This window comes from Palaemon carinicauda, chromosome 27, assembly GCF_036898095.1.
Source record: "Palaemon carinicauda isolate YSFRI2023 chromosome 27, ASM3689809v2, whole genome shotgun sequence".
NCBI lineage: Eukaryota > Metazoa > Arthropoda > Malacostraca > Decapoda > Palaemonidae > Palaemon > Palaemon carinicauda.
In genome coordinates, this window is record NC_090751.1 from 28,263,609 (window position 1) to 28,277,810 (window position 14,202).

The 14,202-nt window shown below is 43.5% G+C and overlaps 1 protein-coding gene across 3 annotated transcripts in view; it reads right to left on the bottom strand.

Annotated features, from left to right (window-relative positions):
* Nucleotides 1-5,647: 5,647 nt before the first annotated feature.
* Nucleotides 5,648-14,202, bottom strand: part of LOC137620639 (centromere protein F-like) — a 265,316-nt gene continuing 256,761 nt past the window's right edge. For all 3 annotated transcript variants that reach the window (XM_068350944.1, XM_068350942.1, XM_068350943.1), the window contains exon 22: nucleotides 5,648-6,825. In XM_068350944.1, the coding sequence (XP_068207045.1) occupies nucleotides 6,688-6,825 (138 nt within the window). In that variant the 3' untranslated portion in view covers nucleotides 5,648-6,687. The remainder of the gene's footprint in view (nucleotides 6,826-14,202) is intronic.

Consider the following 14,202-nt stretch of genomic DNA (forward strand, 5'->3'; position numbering starts at 1 on the left):
ACTTAAAATTGATTGAATTTCTTTAGCTTCGCTCTTTGCCGTTTTCTTTGTTTCACTTTCTTTCGCTTCACTCTTTGCCGTTTTCTTTGAATCACTTCCATCCTCTTCATCACGAGTTCGCTTCGTATTTTTTTAAAAGAAACTATCGATAGATAGTTGCTTGGTACAGCTTTTCAGAATGTTTCGAAAGTGAGTTAGGCAAACATCATCGAACTGCGCAACTACACGACAAACCTGCAATTTTTTTGGGTGGTATTTGTCGATGAAGTCAACCACGTCTTGATATTTTCCTTACACCTGTTTTATATGCGCCGAACCTAACACATGTTCTACCTCCTCGATCCCTTCCTCGTCATCACTCATGTGCTCAGACATAGCATGGAGTTCCTTGAGCTCCTCTGTGGTAAGTTCGTCGTGATGTTCGGCGACGAGTTCCGTAACGTCATCTGCGTCGACCTCCAGACCCATGGACTTGCCAAGGGAGACGATTTCCTCTACGTCTTCCGCTGCACCCACCACGGGATCAGATTTGGGGTCAAAACCTTCGAAATCTCGGGGAGAAACTGCATCAGGCCACAGCTTCTTCCAAGCAGAATTGAGGGTCCGTCTAGTTAATCCCACCCAAGCCTGATCTATGATCTTCAAGCAGTGCACGATGTTGAAGTGGCTCCTCCAAAATTCACACAAAGTTAAGTTGGTGCTTTGCGTGACATTAAAGCACTGCTTGAATAAGTGCTTGGTGTACAGCTTCTTAAAATTAGAGATGACTTGCTGGTCCATGGGCTGGAGGATAGAGGTGGTATTCGGTGGAAGATACAGCACCTTTATGAACTTAAATTCATCGAAGATATCATCTTCAAGTCCGGGGGGGTGAGCGAGTGCATTGTCAAGGCATAACAGGCACTTTAAAGGCAATTTCTGTTCATGAAGATACTTCTTCACAGAAGGGCCAAAAACTTGGTTAACCCATTGCACAAAGAACTGCCTAGTGACCCAGGCCTTCGAGTTGGATCGCCAGAAAACGTGAAGCTGGTCCTTATCGACGTTGTGTGCCTTAAAGGCCCTAGGGTTCTCGGAATGGTAAATCAGTAAGGGCTTGACTTTAAAGTCCCCGCTAGCGTTGGCACATAGGGCAAGAGTCAACCGATCCTTCATTGGCTTATGCCCAGGCAATTTCTTCTCTTCGGTGGTGATGTAGGTTCGACTGGGCATCTTCTTCCAAAACAGCCCGGTTTCATCACAATTAAACACTTGCTGCTCTACGTAGCCTTCTTCCAGCACGATCCTTTCAAAGTTCTTGACAAAGTCACCTGCAGCCTTTGTGTCCGCACTAGCAGTCTCTCCGTGGCAAACAACTGAATGAATCCCGGCCCGTTTCTTAAATTTCTCAAACCAGCCACGAGATGCCTTGAAATCGTCTGAGGGAGGTTCGGTTGAACTCTCCCCAGCATCACCCCTAGAGCTCTCCTCCTTCAAGTCCGTAAAGATGGCGTGCGCCTTCTCGCAGATGACGATCTGGTGATGGTGTCGCCAACAATCTCTCTGTCCTTGATCCAGATTAGCAGAAGTAGTTCCATCTCTTCTATGATAGGGCTACGGCGTTTTGAAATAATGGTGATCCCCTTAGAAGGTTTCACTGCTTTAATAGCTTCCTTCTGTTTAAGGATTGTCGAGATCGTCGACATATTATGGCCATACTGTTTAGCAAGTTCACTCACGCGGACACCACGTTCATGTTTTTCAATAATTTCCTGCTTTATGTCTAAAGAAAGCATTTCCTTCTTCCTTTTCTCACCACTACCACTACCACTTACAAAACTAAGCCTTTTAGGACCCATACTTTACATAAATTACCGTAAAAGGATGCACGTAAAAAATCACAATTAAAACAGTACAATAATAGCAGAACGCACAGAGCACAACCGCAAGAAGCCGACGAGAACAGAGGACTGACCCAAGCCGTGCTAATTGAGGGTCCCTCCAAGGTCGAAGTGCTGCTATGTATCGGCGGAAATAAAAAACACATCAGGCGCTATGAGCACCGACTTCGCGTACGAGTATTGTTTACTTCGGGTGTCAAAAAAAAAATTCGGGTGTAGAGTAGGAACGTGTTCGAATTGTACTTCGCGTGTCGAAAAATTCAGATACAACCAGTACAACGAAAATTGCTTACTTCGTGTGTCGAAATAAAATTCGGGTGTAGAGTCAAAAATTTGCTCGAATTTTACTTCGGATGTTGGAAAATTTGGATGTAGATACGTTCAGATGTAGAGGTTCCACTGTAGAAGTATTGTTAGGTTAAAATAACTTTCCAATGTCATTAGGGTAAGTATATTAAATCCTGAAACTAACAGTGATTTAGGAACCATCAGTTTGAACTGTGTAATGCGAATTCATCTTGTGTTCTATTGTTCATTTCATATGCTACTCTGAACTTTATTTTTGTACTGTAAAAATTCATAGTTCAGAAATGAGTTTTCATACATAAGGAAGTGTAATCCTGAGATTTACTGTATTGATTCATCAAGGGAATTGGCTATAGCTGCAAAGAATGAGGGAATGTTATTTGTTATCTCTTAAGTCTTAAAAAAACCTTCTGAGTTAACCATTTGCTTATATCTTCATCGCACTTAATAGCTACAAAGGTAGAGTTGAGATAGTAGGGGCTAACAGTAGCAGTCATATAATGTATTTGCAAAAAGATTAAAAATACAGATGCAGATTTCAGTCAATTAGGATTAACAATAAAGTTGGTTCTTTAGCATAACAGGTTGTAAGATATCATAACTTCCAAGTTAGATACTATATGTGAAGTTTGTTATTTCTTCACACAATTTTACCTTAATTCCCAAGTTCTTTTATGTGATAGCATAAGTTCTTTTATGTGATAGCATGTCCTACTTTCAATAGCATTTCACATTTTCTTAACTTTCTCTTGTAATCTGCAATGTTTTTAGTCTACCATTAATTTTATTTCTAACATTAGCATATGGCCAAGGATTGCAAGAGGCATACACTCAGAAGTGAAAGAAAATTTTACATGCAAGTTTTGGTGTGATTGATAAATTTCTTTAAATAATTTACAGCAAAACCATGAACTATATTACTGTTGGTACAATATTTTAGGGTTTAAATTATACATATATATCATCTTTGAGAAGTGAACACAGACCCAGAGACCAGTAATATAATTCAATCTTAGGAGAAAGACAAAAACTCTATTAATGTGGCTGGAAACCTCCATGTACAGTATACAGTAACGTTTAGGGTTTGTTGCTTAATATTTCACAAAGAGAATGTTCTTATCTATAAATTTATTTATAGAATCATGAGCAAGCAATCTTGTCCCAACAGTAACACCTGTGGTCAAGCAAAGTTCTACCACTGAACATTACTGCAGACAACAAATAAATTAATTTCCAGGCTAGGCAATGAATTATTTCCAATTCCATTATCATATCTGCTGTTGCCTGAATCTTTTATGGGCAGACATAATGCAGAACTAGGCATCCTACCTTCATTCCAGACTAACATCTAAAAGTTACCTTAGACAAGATACTGCCCTGCATGGGAGCTGGGGTTGCTATACAGCTACTTGAGCAGCCACCACAGGACTAAGCACGAAGGTCCCAAGGGACTTGTGGGTATACTCCTGCATATTAAAGGCTGTGAAGGTGGTCTGGTATTTACACACCCAAGCCCTCAACACTTGGTCAATTGCAATATTCCTCTTGAAGGCTAGGATAAGGCTTATACCCCTGACTTTGCAAGCTCCAGTCCTCGCTGGTACCTCGACCATTTCAGCAGTCAAGGCGTATGCTTTATGGATTATCTTAAGAAGTCATATAGACCTTGATATATCTTTCTTGGTCCTGAAGGTTTAGCACCATGTCTCTGCAAAGTTGCCCAATGACAAGACAAGCAAAATCCTACTCTTGGCAGCAGGAGAGGGGGGACGCTGGCAACAGCGTTTCCCTCTCCCCCTTCTGCTTAGAAGAGCTAAGTTGGCTGGCTCAAAAGAGTAGTGCATGAACAGCACCTGGTCTTCATCGGGGTCTCGGAAAGTCCCCAGAGTGCTTCTTTACACCCGATACCGGGGGATACCGGGGTAGCGGTAACCTTAGCTACCAGCTCCCTGAACAAGGTCATAGAAAGCATACCTAAAAATTTTAAGGGTGCAGCGAACACTGGAGAAACCCCACACGCCACCAGAACCTGGAAAGCCCGCAGACCTAGCTCCGAAGGCTTCTTGCTGCTGACGCATACTTCCCAGGGACCAAGCTAGGGGCATATACAGAGGAACAGCAGCAGTAGACTCACTCAATGAGATAAAAGAAGAGGCAAAAGACCTCTGTGTCTTGGGCATTGTTAAGACAGACCTCAGAGAAGGCTCGGCTATCTTTCCCTTCTTACGGCCTATGCCTGCCACTACAATGAAGGCCATCACCTACATTAAGCACACATCGATGATTATGAACAATCATGCCCTTTACAAGACACAAAGAGAGAGAGAGGATCTACTGCAAGTTAGCTAAATTAAAAAACAATGCAATGTCCAACTTTTTCCCTGGCAAGTCCAAATTTTACGTTTCACATCCATAATCCTAGCAACAGTCAGCTTTCACTTCCTGTAAGAAAAAGAAAGATGATAATGTTTGGAAAGGGCCTAACAGTACAGCCGTACTTGTTGCAGCCAAAAACAAAAGTGAAGAGCTCCCGACGGGTTGGGAGGTGGGATTCCTCACTCGTTCGTACCACCTGTTATTAACTACCTTATTTATGGATTCAACAGCCATTCCATCTCCCTATTTTAAAGGACAAAAGGTTTGTATACGTGCAGGAATCAATATTAGGTATTCTAATGGAAACCTTTCTCTAGTGAATAATTGGTAAACTGTACAGTATTCCCAAGTCACCTTCATGAATAATGTAATGGATTGAATTTATGGATCTGGGTTCTATAGCCCAGTGCTGGGGTTCACCCAAGTGCATCTAGGGTGAAACCCTAGTGTTACACCACGAAGGAAAAGATAGAAGAGGTTGGAGAGCAAGGTGGAAGAAAAGAAGCAAAATCAGAGTGAATATTGTAATGAGACTTACCGGTATGTTGCGTAGTTATTTGTGGAAAAGAAATTAAAATTTGGACAAGATCACATATACTGTAGTGTGTTACAGGTTCAGGTTCCTTTTAAATATATCTACCATTGCTGAGTAAGCAACAGGTGATATCTAATGATGTAAAGGTCTCATTTTTTTTTAACATACCTTCTTTCATTGTCCTTTACAAAGTATAACTGGTGCAGAAGAATGATAAAAAAAAACCCTGAAATAATTACTTCATACAACAGTGTAAGTAAAGTCTTTGTTTGAGCATATTCGAGCTCTAATTGGATGCAAAACAAAGATCAAAGTAATACTTACCATCTTAACATGATTTACATTTTAAGAAAAATATTTGGTTCATAATTAAGAAACAGTTTCTGCACTAGTAACTTCATGCTCTACATGTGATCCAATATTTTCCTTCATAACTAAAAATTAATAGCATTTTCATAATACGTGTATTCTAATATTGTTTCTCTAAATTAAAAATAAAGTTTTTTTTTTATCTTAGACAGGAGTTGCAATGACAATTTATGGACTTGAATAATTTTCATTATAGTTTATTACTAAATTTATAGAAATTATTTACAAGAGAAAACAGAAATATTTCAAGACTATAGTAATTTATTAAGAAAAATAATTATTTTTTAGAGTTTAGGGTTTCACTGGGCTTGGTAATAACACTATTAAAGTATAAAATATTACTGTACATAGAAAATAAAAAATAGTTATTCCTGAAATTAAATACAAGAATTTTATTCTTGCATGTCATATCTGAAATTGTACTGGACATCAATCAAACGATTGAAAAATAGACATTTGTAGTCATACCTGACAAAATTTATAAATAACTGTATATCCAACTATAAAAAAATCTTTCCATTTCCAACAGAAAATAAAATATATCATAAATTGTTATGCTCTCACAATTATAGCGTCACATCTTAAAAAGTAAAAATTTTCAGGATAAACTTGAAAGTGTAATATAAGTATCTACGGTAGAGTAAGATAGGTATATCTTAGTTCAGGTAGTGAAGATCTAAGAAATTCCTGTTTTCACTCAATTAAAACAAAAACAATGAAGAATTGTTTAGAAAATCAAATAAAAACTTTACTTTGACAGCCTTGGCAAAATAGATTTGCATAAGAAATGAAGTTACAAGTTTTATCAGTAAAAAAACAATTAAATTTTACTTCAAAATCTTGGCAAAAAAAATTTAAAATGACATGATAAAAATCATATCAAGTAAAATTAAATAAAAGTTTGACTTCAAAGGCCTTGGGAAAAAAAAGATTTGCAGACGGCTGACATCACTAATTCTAACAAGTAAAATCAAATAAAAGTTATACTTTGAAAGTCTTGGCAGATTAGGAAAAATGACCAAGTCAAAAAAACTAGCAGATACCCAATCAACCTACTCTCGTGAGAAATTACTACTGTATAAAGTATATGTCCACCTATAAATTCTACAAATAAAATTATATTTCTAAACTCCCAATGACAGTGAAGTTAATAAAGCCATACTGATTAAAATGTACTGTGCAGAATTGTATGACAGTAGCAAAGGTATTATTTAATTAGCACTACTGCGTTTTGCAGTCATCCTGATTTTTTGTCGCTTTAGGGCGGGAACCAGCCAGAGTAGTTCTACGGTTATGTGCATGCCTTGTATTAGTGGCTTTGGGACTGTTTGTATCAAGTGACTTGAGAGGCCCAGACACCTGAAAAAAGGATGGTAATAAAAAACAACATTAGAGCTGATAATAAAAATTACAATGTACAGTACAAAGGAAAAATTTGAAATATACACTAAAAAAGATTACATTTTCATTTTGGCAAACTACACTCGCTATTACAGAGTTCAATAATTTTCATTATGGAATTAGATTAAATAACTGCAAACTGCAATCACTTCAGGTAGTTATCAATTTATGACCTATACGACTTACGACTGTTTGACTTTACGACCACTTTTGCATCTGTTGTAATGACGTCATAAGTCTGTTGGAAATAGTCCACTAAGAGGACAAATATTTCTTTGGAAATTATATTTTTTCTATTATAAAAATGAACTAATTTATCTTGGCAAATTATTTTCTTTTATTGATAATATATAGTAGAGTATCAGGAAAAAATGAAAAAGCTTTGAATAGGATGCATGCAACAGTGTGTCTACACTCATTGCAGCTGAAGACAAAGGTGAAGTTTTTGACACAAGTGGGAGGGGCTACTTACCCTGCTCACAACCTGTTGTTAACTACCTCATTAACAATTTCAATGGCCATTCTATCACGTCTATAGACATTGCCTAATTTGAAGTATGAAAGGTTTGTACTGTAGACACATAAGAAAAACTAAGTACTGTATTTGAGCACAAATAGCAATTGTGAAAAAACAAAATCTCCCAAATAACGGATTTTGAGCGAAGCGAAAAATCTATTTTTGGGTGAGATAGCCATGGCGTCCTGATGGAAGGATCCTTTTTGGTAGCTTCCTTGGGTAATCACTACTAGGATTTTCCCAGAGAATTAAACCACAGGTTATCACAGAATTCTAACTTCTGGAGCGAGTATCCTAAGGGTTTCCCCTTAAGACATCGTGTATCAACAGGGGACACGCATGTATAAACGTGCCACATAGCTATCTGCACCCCATATAGAGTTAACGCTTCAATATGGCGGACAGGGAGTGGCTGGGAGCTGAGCCGCAGCCGATCTAGATGTGGCGATATCGGTACTCGCGATGTAAACAGACGGACGCCATTGCTTTTGATGACGTCACGTCCGTCCTCATTCCGAAAGTCTGGAGCTCGCTCATCACCATGATACAGCGGCGCAGGGCGGGACCTGATCACAGACAGGGTGGGTCCATCAGGACGCCATGGCTATCTCACCCCAAAAATAGATTTTTCGCTTCGCTCAAAATCCGTTTTTTGGGCTCAAGCCATGGCGTCCTGATGGAAGAGTACCAGAGAATTAGTGTATCGTGGTAGACTTTTTCCCCTTTATAAGTGAGTGCTAAAACATTGAGCCGAAAGCATAGTGGTCTATACTAGAGCTACCGTGAGGCAGTTGCCTTCCTGCCCCCCTGGCATGGAAGTCCCCACGGGCTATGCTGAGATCAAAGTGGTCATGGGAAGGCTATTCATATAGGCTGAAGGAACAATGAGATCCATAAGATAAGTCAGAGCGATTTGGTATTCGCGTCGAAACAAACTTGAAGAAGTGGTGGTTGTACACTTCGTGCATGGAGTTGACTCATCTTCATAATTGAGTAAGTATTCGCTAAGGAAACTTACTTGCTCTATATAAATAAATGCCCGTAGTAAATCCTGGCATTTTCCTTAACCAAGAATAAAGGGTAATAAAACTATGACAATTAGTATATTTCATAGTAAGAAAGGAGCAAGGGAGACGCACAAGTAATAAAATAGACATTTTATTATATAATTGCAGGTAAATCAATACATGTCATGCAATAAATAGTAAAAAACATTTACATTGATAAAAATGTACATAGTCATAAAGGCGTGCTCTTGAGTCTGAAAGGGAAGAATCAAGTATTAGTAGGCACTCGTTCTACGGAACGTTAGTCTTTATGTAACACACGTCATGCACGTGGCATGTAGCACTCATGTGGTAATCTACTATGACATTTCACCTGAGGTAAGAACAGTTAAAGAAAACACAAGGTGGTTTCTGCTTCACTACGTATCACTTGAGGGTCAACATAGGCACCCGACGAGTTAGAGTCCCTAATAACTCACTGTTCTAAGCAGATTTCAGAGCAGGTTTCATAACACTACCTGCGGCTACCACAAAATGTTTCACTTCGTGCACTTGTTTCGCATAATGTTTAAAGAAAACACGCGAGGATTTCCAGCCTGTATAGTTCTTGAGGCTTTCGAAATCCATACTCTGAAAGAAATTCAGAGACGAAGCGACTTTCCTAGGATCATGACCAGCGGGTGTACTGTCTGGATCCGCTCTGCGAATGAAGTAGGTGATTTTTGCTCTCAATTGTTTCAGTGACAGGTCGCTGCCCGATGTTTCTCCTTTGAAGAGTTGGCCTCCACCAAAGTTTGAAGTTCTATGAAGATAGACCTTAAGGCTCTCTACTGGACATAGAGAGGCATCTTCCTTCAAGGGGCATATCCTCCACGGGCCCCATCGTTTGGTAGGTAATTCGTTCTTTGCGAGAAACGTCGGATTAGGGAAGAGGGAGAGGTCTCCTGAATCGTTGAAAACGATATGTCCCTCTTCTCTAGATAGAGCCACTATTTCGCTGACTCGGGCTCCCGAAGCTAGAGCGAAGAGAAATATAACTTTCTGAGTCAGGTCCTTAAGAGGGCATGAATCATTGTCCAAGTTGGGGGCGAAGTGTAGAACTTTGTCTAGAGACCAAGTGATTGGTCTCGGAGGGGGTGCCGGTCGTAAACGGGCACAGGCCTTCGGTAGTTTGTTGAAGATGTCGCTAGACAGATCTATTTGGAAGGCGTATGACAAAGGTCTGGTCAAGGCCGATTTGCAAGTAGAAATCGTGTTGGCTGCCAAGCCTTGTCCATGAAGGTGAATGAAGAAGGACATGCAAAAATCTATAGTGATTTTCGAGGGGTTCTTTGCCTTGACGAAGGAGACCCATTTCCTCCAAGACGATTCGTATTGCCTTCTCGTGGATTCGGTCTTGTATTCCTCGAGGAAGTCTAGACTCTTCTTCGAAATCCCAAACCTTTTCTTAGCGGCTAGGGTGAGAAAATCATGAGATGAAGGTCCTTGATTTTCGATGATGAAGCGAAGACAGTCGACTTCTGTATTTGCTGGGAGAGAACTGGGTCCGGGAGGGGGATCAGCGTTGGCTGCATCTCCAGGATCAAGGGGTACCAGTTGCTGCGGGGCCACTTGGGAGCCACTAGAGCTGCTGTCCCTTTGAAGGTTCTCAATTTGGAGAGGACTTTCAGCAGAAGATTGGTGGGAAGGAACAGGTAAATCTTGGCCCATCTGTTCCAATCCAAGGTCATGGCGTCCACCGCTTCCGCTTTGGGGTCCTCGTACGGGGCTACATATCGAGGAAGTTGATGGTTGTCGCTCGTTGCGAAGAGGTCGATCTGGAGTTCTGGGACTCGGTGAGAGATGAAGGCGAATGATCTTGCGTCTAGAGACCATTCCGACTCTATCGGGTTTGTCCGAGATAGAGCGTCCGCTGTCACATTGCGGAATCCTTGTAGGTGAACTGCAGACAGGTGCCATTTCTTCCTTTCTGCCAGACGGAAGATTGTCAGGAGCACCTGATTTATCTTGGGCGATCTTGAGCCCTGGCGATTGAGACAACGCACTACCACAGAGCTGTCCAGGGTCAGGCGAATGTGTATCAACGGGGGCGGGGAGAGTTTCTTCAGCGTCAGAAGAACCGCCATGGCCTAAAAGATGTTGATGTGAAACGTCTTGAATAGGGGAGACCAAGTGCCTTGAGCCTGTTTTTGGTGGGAGTGACCTCCCCAACCCTCCAACGAAGCGTCCGTATGGATGTTGAGAGATGGAGGTGGGTGTTGGAGAGGAAGGGACCTTTTTAGGGCCCTTGCTTCTGACCACGGCTTTAGAAGAAGTCGAAGTCTGCTTGGGAGCCGTCTCTTGAGGTCTCTTCGAGCGATGGATGCGGAACGTCTCCAGACTCCCGCTGCATCCTTTAGCTGTGCACGAAGCACTGGGTTTGTGATCGAGGCGAACTGTAGAGAGCCTAGAACTTGTTCCTGCTGGCGTCTTGAGATCCGTTTGGATTTTAACAGTCGCTTGACAGACCCTGCTATTTCCTTCCTTTTCTTTGCTGGAATGGAAAGGCGGTGTGACTGAAGATTCCAGTGGATGCCTAACCATTGGAACTTCTGAGCTGGAGATAGGCGAGACTTTTTCTCGTTTATCTGGAATCCCAGGTGTTCGAGAAACTGGGTAACTTTTCTGCAGGATTCTATACAATCCTCGGGCGAGGGCGCCCACACTAGCCAGTCGTCGAGGTAGGCCATCACCTGGACGTTTCGGATGCGGAGCTGTTGTACTACTGCGTCCGCTAGCTTTGTGAATATCCGAGGGGCCACGTTGAGTCCGAAGGGCATGGCCCGGAAGGCATAGCTTTTCCGTTGGAGTCGGAATCCAAGGTAGGAGGAAGCGTGATGGTTCATTGGTATGTGCCAGTATGCGACCGCCAGGTCTATCGAGACCGTGAAAGACCCTCGAGGCAGGAGGGTTCTGATCTGTTGAAGAGTCAGCATCTTGAACTTGTTGTTCGATATGAATACGTTGAGGGGGGATAAGTCCAGAATGACTCTGAGTCTGTCTGAGTCTTTCTTGGGGACACAAAACAGTCTCCCTTGGAACCTTGTGGACTTCACCCTTCTTATCACCTTCTTGTTCAGTTCAAGAGGTCTAGCACATATTCTTCCAGGAGGGGGGTTGAACGTTGGAAGAATTGCTGGAAGGTTGGGGGTGGTTGCGCCCAGCTCCAGCCCAGACCTTTCTTGATGATGCTGTGTGCCCAGGAGTCGAAGGTCCAACGATCCTGGAAGTGGCGGAGTCTTCCTCCCACCGGAAGCACTTCATTGCTTCTGGGGTCCCGAGGACTTGCTGCCTCGGCCGCTAGCTCCCTGTCCTCCTCTGCCTCTGGAGGGCCGGCGAGAGGAATCTCTGCCGGAACCCCTGCCTGAGCTTCTACCTTTGGGACGAAAGGTAGTGGAGTGCTGCTCGAAGGCGGGGTTGAAGGCCGGTGATGAGGACAAAACCGGCTGTGGGACCAACTGAAAGGTCTGTGGCGGCTGAGCGGCCACTTGGGGAGTAGCGGGTGCCGGAAACTGACGTCTGTGCTGACGTTGCTGGGGTCTATGCTTCGACTGCTTCCTCTTAGGCTGAGGACCGTCATCCTGAGAGGGCTTTCTCTTCCTAGACATGCCCCATTTGTTGAGAAGGTTCCTGTTCTCAGATGCAGCCTTGTCTGTGATCTCTTTCACTAGATCAGACGGGAAGAGGTACTTGCCCCAGATGTTGGAGGAAATCAGTTTCCGGGGTTCGTGTCTGACAGTGGCACTGGAGAACACGAATTCTCTGCAGGCTCTACGAGCTCGCATGAAGTGGTACAGATCCTTGACTAAGGTTGCCATATGAGATTTGGCAAGGACCATGTAATGGTCAGGGACTCTGGTGTCGCCAGCCATTACGTCCATCTGGACCTGGAGAGTGAGAGATGCTGCCAGCCTCTCCTTCGTTTCCTGTTCCCTACGAAGGAGGTGATCGTTTAGCTTGGGGAGGTCCTCATTAAACTGACGTCCAGCAACGTCAGGATCTAGTTTGCCCACCACGAAGGTGTGTTGCACATCCTTCCAGTGTTTGGTGTCGGGCGGGGTGACTGCGGAGAAAGGTCTGCATTCCTCCAATGCAGGGCAGGATTTCCCTTCTTCTACAGCCTTAAAGCAGGCAGCGAAGGCCTTTTCCGTGAAGGGTATCACCACTTCATCGGGCGCAACGTAGGTGGGGTACTTCTTGCTCAGAGCCGGAAGTCCAGAGCAGGTAAAGCCTCTGCTCTTAAGCGCTTTGGCAAGCATAGCCTGGGCCTTCGAGAGATCGAACACTATTTTCTCCTTCGGTTCGGTCTCTTCCTTTGAGGATGGTTCTGAACGTAGACGGACGTAACAGTCCGGATACGCCTCAAAGCGGGGGAAGAACTCCACTTCTTCCAGGGGTATGGAACCGATCTTATCGCTGACGAAGATCTTGTCGTCAGCGATGACCATATGCTCGGCGAATCGCCACGGATTGTCGCTCGACCATGCGGGGAGGTCCTTGATGGAGATTTTGCGAGATTCCTTGGAACCTCCCATCGACCGAATGATCTGGTGAGTTTCTTGGAGCTTCTGCTCCATCACGGATTCAATGAGCCGAATCATATCCTGTGCCGTAGGTAGAGGAGTCGTGGTGGAGGACGTAGACGGGAGAGACACTTCCTTATCGGACTCGGTATACACAACCCGGTCCTCTTCTTCATCATCCTCCCCTTCACCCTGGGCCATAAGGGTTTTCTCGGTGTCCTCCGAGATCTCTGACATGTGTTCATCATGTTCTGAATCCAGGTGATAATCATTCATGGACTGAGCCATGACAACATCAGGTTCCACTGTAATCTGGACTACGGGGATCTGTTCGACTGGGACCACTGAGTCTGGAGAGGCCTTTGGGACCCTCATTTCTTCTGTGGCTAGGTATGGTCCAGTGGCGTTCTTCTGAAAGCCACGTACCCACTTGCGTAGGTTGTCCCGAGCAGTGTCCCGAATCTCCGCTGAGGGAGAATCATAGAATGCTTTCTGTAAGCATTCTTGGCAGACCGAACAGGTGGTGGGGCCCCAGTATTTGAGATCCCCTCTCTTGTGAGCACAAGGGGCGTGTGTCCTACACGCCGTGTGTCCATAGAAGTGTGGCCGACGGACCGCGCAGAAGTCGTGGTCACACCTGACGTACTCCTCCTGTAAAGGAAAGAGACGATGAGTATTGTAGAGTCATAATATGGCTCGTATATAGTTAATTATTAACAAGTTAATATTAACTTAAATTAATTGTGATGCACAGAAGGGTGGGTGAAAGGAGACAGACGCATGCCTCGTGTAACCCGCCCGGCTGGTTGCCGTAGCATCGGACAGTCCCAGGTGGCCGTAGGCCTCCATGGAAGGTGTCTTGATAATGGGAATTCCATCTAGAATAACCATATTATAGACTAGGCTTGAAATCTTATCAAGAAAGTCTGGGGATCATGAGATCCTAGTAAGGTTCCGGCAACCAGACGTGCCAATTACACGTAGCGTGCTGGAAAGATGAAACACGCAAGAAGACAGAGTGAAAACTGAACAAAATGTACGATTCCGTACCAGTTTGTCTGCGTTAACAAGCCGTCTAGGTGCGGTTTTTAGGAGCTATCGCTAGTAAAGATAGCTGAGAGAAGGGGTGCAAGGCATCTTGCCGCCTCCGGACGGGTCCGGCATACCCCCGGCACGCCGGAAGCCGCTCGAGCAGAGTTTCTGGCATTCAAGAATGATCATTCTATGGTCAAAAGAAGCCAGGGTGGCG